Source organism: Pocillopora damicornis, chromosome 10, assembly GCF_964200805.1.
Source record: "Pocillopora damicornis chromosome 10, jaPocDami1.2, whole genome shotgun sequence".
NCBI classification, from domain to species: Eukaryota; Metazoa; Cnidaria; class Anthozoa; order Scleractinia; family Pocilloporidae; genus Pocillopora; species Pocillopora damicornis.
The window spans coordinates 622,501-629,689 of record NC_142679.1 but is presented as its reverse complement, the minus strand read 5'-3'; the positions used below and the strand labels follow the sequence as shown (position 1 = coordinate 629,689).

The following is a 7,189-nucleotide window of genomic DNA, read 5'->3' as shown; positions in this document are numbered from 1 at the left end:
TCATTGTTTTCTATCATTTTAAACTCTTTGGTATATTTCACGGACATGAAAGGTGTTCGATTGGTAAAATATTGTTTAATTAAATTGAACGATAGACTGATGTAGAATTTCAGAGGAAATCAATCCTTTTTCCATGCACGTCAAAGAAAATTTATCGTCATTTCTCTTGTCCTCTTTGACTTGGCTCTTGTGTATTGACGAGGAAAGTTTTCAGCTGTGAGGGAGGACCATGCATTTGAAGAAAACAAGATTCTCATTTCAAAATAATTTCCCAATTAGCGAACATGAGCCTCGACCTCATGTACTCCGTCGAGTTTAGCAGGTGCACCCTTGAATACATCAAACGTTAGCCTCTTCTTCGGGGGCGGCGCGTGACATCCCCTAGACAAGCTGCAAAGCAGACTTATCAAACGGTGGCCATTGCAAACCAATCAAGATTTTAATTAATCGCACCTTCTGCCTTTAACTCGCCTTCTTTCGCTTGCGTAGTATTATATCGCCCTTTTCTATTCCTGTACCCTCCCCTCCCTTTCTCTTTTCTTTCTGTTGTTAGCTGAAGTAGAAATTGAATTCAAGCGTTGGAAAGTTTACATTTCTTTTATTTAAAGCTGCGTCATGCTTGTATTCTATTCTATTCTACCTTACAAACGGAGGGAAATGAATGTCTATCTCGGAGGCTTGAAAACGTCGAATTAACTCTTTATTCCATCGAATCTGCTGAGTCTGTTACAAAACATGGCTAACATATGCCTCTAAAGATTATGATAAAATGGCAAAGTGGGGAAAAGTCGTGATCTTTATTGGGCTCTGAAGCCAGTTTTATTCACAAGGGAGTTACTGAACTTGAACAACTCTTTTTAAAATAAACAGAGCTTGAGGGTTGGGATAGTCGAGGTCAGCATTTTTCACTAATGTTGCTTTTCCAGTGTGATCGCAACCCAGGTATAGGCACTTATCTTTCTTGTTTTGGAACATGGTGTAACTCCAGTAGTAAAGGGGCAAAAAGATACATTTATCGTCGAGTGGCACTCCATTTTGTACCTCCTGTTAAGGTAAAAGACCAGCAAATCCAACCTTATTCCCTTATTTTATAGTTAGACTCTTACTGAGATGACAGAAAAAGTAATCAAAACTTAAAGCGGAACCATTTTCCTTGTAAATTATTTGAAAATAAGTTATTAGTTTCAACATAAAACTTGGTTGTTACAAATAGGAAATTCAAGGCCCGGCGGAAAACGGACCCGTGCCTTAAGCATCTATCGATGTCAAAACATGTGTGGTTGTGACACGGATGCTAGTAACGTAGAGTTAAGCTGGGTCCAAACATTAAGATGCAATAATTACAACAGACCAACTTTCATTGATAAGATCGCAGCACAATCTCAGTCAGACAGTCAGTCAGTCGATCAGTCAGTCAGTCAGTCAATCAGTTGGTCAGTCAGTCAGTCAGTCAGTCAGTCAGTCAATCGGTCATTCAGTTAGTCGATCAGCAGTCATTCAGTCAATCAGTAAGTCAGTCAGTTGGTCAGTCGGTCGGTCGGTTGGTCACTCAGTTATTCAGTTAGTAAGTCATTCAGTCAGTCGGTCAGTCAGTCAGTCAGTCAGTCGGTCGGTCAGCCAGTCAGTCAGCCAGTCGGTCATTCAGTCAGTCCGTCATTCGGTTAGTCAGTCAGTCGGTTGGTTGGTTGGTCAGTCAGTCAGTCAGTGGGTCATTCAGTCGGTTGGTCATTCAGTTAGTCAGTCAGTCAGTTGGTCAGTCGGTCGGTCGGTTGGTCACTCAGTTATTCAGTTAGTAAGTCATTCAGTCAGTCGGTCAGTCAGTCAGTCAGTCAGTCGGTCAGTCAGTCAGTCAGTCAGTCGGTCGGTCAGCCAGTCAGTCAGCCAGTCGGTCATTCAGTCAGTCCGTCATTCTGTTAGTCAGTCAGTCGGTTGGTTGGTTGGTCAGTCAGTCAGTCAGTGGGTCATTCAGTCGGTTGGTCATTTAGTTAGTCAGTCAGTCAGTTGGTCAGTCGGTCGGTCGGTTGGTCACTCAGTTCTTCAGTTAGTAAGTCATTCAGTCAGTCGGTCAGTCAGTCAGTCAGTCAGTCAGTCAGTCGGTCGGTCAGCCAGTCAGTCAGCCAGTCGGTCATTCAGTCAGTCCGTCATTCTGTTAGTCAGTCAGTCGGTTGGTTGGTTGGTCAGTCAGTCAGTCAGTGGGTCATTCAGTTGGTTGGTCATTCAGTTAGTCAGTCAGTCGGTTGGTCGGTCAGTCTATCTTTAGAATCAAGGACGTAAGTTGCTAAACAACTGTGTTGTTCGTCGATAGGGTGGGAGTATTACAAGATAATTTGGATTTATCAACTGAGTTGATAATGTGAATTGGCTACCGTAAAGAGTTAAACTTAAAGCTGTTACTTACTGTGGAGGTAATATCCTCTCCTTCTGCATTTCCAGTCAGTACATAATCCTTACCACTTGAACTATCTTTAAACTGAAGCGCCACGTAGAAGGTCAAAATGCTTGTTTCATCAATAGCTTCCATAATAGCTAGAGGAAGTGAAGAAAAAAACAATTGTAATGACCAACTGTTTGCAGACATGGACAGAATTCAATGGATTACTTGAGCATGTACATGTGTTAAGTCAGAGGAGAATTTAGTTAAAACAGGCCGAGCAATGACAGACTATAGTAATGAAGATGACAGCAATAATAGAAATGATGTAATAATGTTAATGATAACTATTATAATGAGAATGATCTAGATAGGGCAATTAAAGTGACAACGAGAACGGAGACAATGACGACGACGATGTTAATGGTGATGATGATGATGATGATTTCCAAGTTATTTCTTTGTTCCTGCTTAAAAGTCGTAACGTCAAACTTACTGTTAATTCCATCGTTGAAATTCCCTTTACAATTTACTATATTATTGTGCGAATGACGTTCAATGCAACCATCGTTTATCTTGCTGACTGGGCTCCAAAGTTGGTATGTAGTATTTATTTTGATTGGATGAAGCCTTGAAAACATCGGCGAACCCGGCCCTAAATCATGTATTGGAAAACATGGATACACCAAGTGACAATGGGGCCACAATCGGGGCCACCGTTGGAGTTCCATGTCTTGTTGAATCTCAGCGGAAGATATTTGTGCAGCCTAGGGAGGAATGTGGCAAAATATTTTAATTAATGCTTAAAGATACGAAAAAATGACCTACTGACAGGTTATTAAGGTACTTTTAAAGCTTAACTGCTCAGATAAATATGTGAAGCCAACGTACAACAAACATTAATAGTATGCCAATCATTTGCCATCTGTAACCGTCTCTATTTTATCCAAGGAAATGAAAGACCTTTTAGTGACGTTCTGTCTGTATCACACTATCTTCACGCATTATTTACTGATTGAGAGGTAATACACGAGATAAACCCACAGAAGAGATGAAAATCCGAAATTACTGGATCAAAACTGGAAATTATTCCTAATATAGATCGAACGCATTTCACTAATCCTTGTGTATTATATTTATCAGTGAATGAGCTGAATGTGTTAAATATAGATAAATAATGACAGGTTCGCACTCATTCATGAGCAAATTGACGGTCTGATTGGACATGGATTTTTTTTTGCCGTTCATGCCTGTTTTGACATAATCACATAGTTTACTTGTTTCTTTATTTTATTATTACTGTGATATGCTTTTTCTGCACACTGCATTTGTAGACAGAAAGTACCTGTTTTAGCGATTTTAATGTTACGGCTCGGATTTTGATGTCATTGTCGAGCGTTGCATCTGAAGGAAGTTCCACAAAGTCTTGAAAGTCCCTAAGATACTCTTGAAAAGTGACATGCTCAGGAGCAATATCACCCGACAACACATCAGAGAAGGTTTGGAGGAAATGAGGGCGCAATTTACAAACTTCTCCTCCCTTCTGAAAGGAAATAATCCGCTTGATTTCGCCATGAGTCACATGGATTCTTATCATCTTATCGTGTGAGTTCTTAGGCATCTCTGTTCTGTAAAGAGAAGAGTTTGAAAAGGGTTTTAAACTCTCAATTTACTCATGTTTTCATCTTTGCTGGAACTTTGGGCGAGGATAGCATTGCATTCTTGTTTAGTAGCGTTATGTTGTACATCTGCTAGCAATGGATTTAGTTCCTGTAACTGTCATATCGATTTGCTAATACCAATCGATATTAATTAACTAACAGCTATCAGTCGATATCGATTAGGTAACCTGTGATATTAATTGTCTTAAATCTCAAACACTTAATGCGTGTTCTATCGTGAGATTGATCACAACAGGTAAACATAGGCATGCTATGCATGCAAGAGTTATTTTTGGGGGGTGGGTGGATTACTTGAAACATTGTAAGCGATGTCTACATTCTTACAAAAGGAAAGAAGAGTATTAACGTGGAAAAGAACGAAAATGTCGAATTAACTCACACACATGTATTTTGTGGTAGATTGTGTGTTGTGCGAATAACTGTAACCAAAAATAAACTGTATTGGTGCGACGGATACCTGTTAGTACAAAATACAGACTGCAGACTGCAGACCGGATACAAATTGTAGATTAGGTACAAAATTTAGACTGCAGAGTGGGTACAAAATGCAGACTAAGAATCTAAAGAGTGTTTTCGTCTGGTATGTGATAACATGTCATCTTACGACTTACCGAGCGTCACGCAATCGCTTTTCCGCGATCAGCTTTCACGATTATTTGCACTATTTTGGAATATACTTGGCCCATTTCTAGATAAAAATCGATCGATCGATAATTTTAAGCCTTCATATAGTCTTCTCAATTTGCATGCGAGTTGGTTGGTGTGATGTCTGTATCGATTTTACCAACGTAATAAAAGTAGATGTAGACGTAGATGTAAACGAGATGTCACTATTGAATGTTAAACACACGCAACATTCGAGAACGGCTTTGCACGTGGTCCGTATTATCATCTTTGTAAGCGGTATGTGTTTATTTTGTTGGCAAAAATGCGGACCGAGACCAAAATTGTTCCATCGACTAGATATATTTTCGACGTTAGTAGACACGTCATATTAACATACCTCCGTAACTCATTCATTCCAGATAACAAAATCAGATAAACATGCTAAAGATGGTATCTGAAATCGTCCTTGACCAAACACAAACGACTCCACAAGATCACTTTCCCCAGGCATCCAAAACATACACAAAATCGTCCATAGTTAATTTTAATCAGACATTCATCTGGAGATCGCGACGAGCAAACCAATCCAGAAAAATATAATCGGCACACTCAACAAATCATGAATCTTGCAACACAGCTTGCCGTTAAAGAACTGCTCAAATCAAAATGTTTGGTGCAATTCATCAACACCTCAAGCAATATTTGATTCAAAATTTTTCCAATCACTCTCGTCGTGAAGGAACAATAAGCATGATCGTGCTACAGTGCACAAAACTCCATTTTCTCTTGAACAACTATCCACCATTTTCACAGCATGAGTAACACGTTTACCATAGGTAATCTGTTCAGTAATATCGCATTTCTCATAGAGCACGGTAAAATACACGTTAAAAACACAGAAAAGCCAACATTTCATTCTAAAAGATGATTCCATTTTACGAACATCTCTCTCCTAATCCCCCATTACTTCGTTGAAATTTGAACACCTCTCAGCAATTTCAAAGATTATTTCCTTTTTGGGTGTGACATTGTTGTGTGTATCGTAAAAAGTGGCGCTTTACTGACTGCTCGCGCGTGACTGTCTGATCGTGCATAACAAAGCACCGGAGAAATAAGGAACAGTTTCTGAGGCAGCATATGCATAAGGTTTTTTAAACCCTATCCGAACACCTCGTAATAATTACGAAGTTATGTATATACGAAGCTCTCAACCGCTTCATGGAGAAAATAATGACTGATAACACTAAATAATAATTTAGAACGTTGAAATTTTTACTGCAGAAATGTCAAATCCTAAGTTAAATCTGACGTGTGTAATGGTAGCTGAAAGAAGACGTTTTGCAATGTTTGTTAACGCATACGTATACTTACTCTTCTTTACTCGCTGGTCTCCGGGATCCTTTGGCAAGCGAGGTCGGTTGCCGGCACTGCTCAATCTGAAATACGAGTTGGTCTGCTACGTTTAAATAGCTGTAGTTGTAAATAACTTGACCGGAAGCTATTGACACGTTTCTGACCCCATTTCCGACACCGATATTACTCGCGTGCGTGTTTATTTGTCATGGAAACAGTTGGGCTTCAACGGAAGTTCCGTGTAGGTACATCGCTTTCCTAGAAAAACCGGAAAGTGATGTTATGACACGGAACTTTCGTTCCAATATTCACATTTGCTTTCCTTGAGCAGTGTCACAGCGAATACTCCTCATTATGATGTCTTTGATTTGTACAATACTGCTCGATTTTGAGAGTAGTATCTTGTTCAAGTGTCTGCAGTATTTAGTATCTGCAGAAAACTGCATTTGCCATGATATATCTGCTTTTACTCCTTCAAACTGTTGCCACCTTTTTCCATCTTCTCTCCATATGGCTATCGCGGTTGATTATATTACAGATATTAATCAGAAGAGCACCGATTCCTTTCGCTTTACGTGTAGAGAAGGAATGCTCGAAGGCGATTATGAGCTTTTCATTATATGGCTGTGTATTGATAACACATCAGTGACGATGCAGAGGAAATCACTAGATATTCTTTCTACATCCCGTTTTGTGGCGATATGGAAAATATACCGTGAAAATTTTTCAACATGTACTGATCGAAGTAAAGATCATTTTTCTGTTCTTAACTTTCTGCCCTTTGTCGGTAATTTTATAAGAGAAATATAGAGGTAAGGGAACTCGTGTTTACATTGCAATATTGCTTGATGCCATTAATACATTTCGGAATTTTAACACTGTCTTCCTGTTTCCCCCCTTTTTTTCGGTTAGACTAAAATTTCCTATCGAAAGGATTGAAAGATTTTGTAACCAGGAACTTCTCTCTCGATGACGCACTCCAGTAATTAGTAAGAGTTAAGAATGAGTTGAGACCCTCCCCTCTCCACCCAAAAAAAAAAAACAGCCTTAATGAAAGGTATCTATCTAACAGAGGTCAACATGTCTTCATCAAAAGCCAGGAGAAATCAGCTTTCTAAAACAACAGATAATTTATTGCATGATAACGCCCTGATTTACATACCATCAAGGGACTTCT

General features: G+C 39.4%; 1 protein-coding gene across 1 annotated transcript in view; it reads right to left on the bottom strand.

Annotated features, from left to right (window-relative positions):
- Positions 1-578: 578 nt before the first annotated feature.
- Positions 579-7,189, bottom strand: part of LOC113685939 (uncharacterized) — a 12,314-nt gene continuing 5,703 nt past the window's right edge. The window contains exons 4-8 of the mRNA XM_089184719.1: positions 6,031-6,095; positions 3,717-3,999; positions 2,868-3,138; positions 2,399-2,526; positions 579-1,044 (exon numbers count right to left, since the gene is read on the bottom strand). Coding sequence (XP_089040845.1) covers positions 835-1,044; positions 2,399-2,526; positions 2,868-3,138; positions 3,717-3,999; positions 6,031-6,095 — 957 coding nt within the window. The 3' untranslated portion in view covers positions 579-834. The remainder of the gene's footprint in view (positions 1,045-2,398; positions 2,527-2,867; positions 3,139-3,716; positions 4,000-6,030; positions 6,096-7,189) is intronic.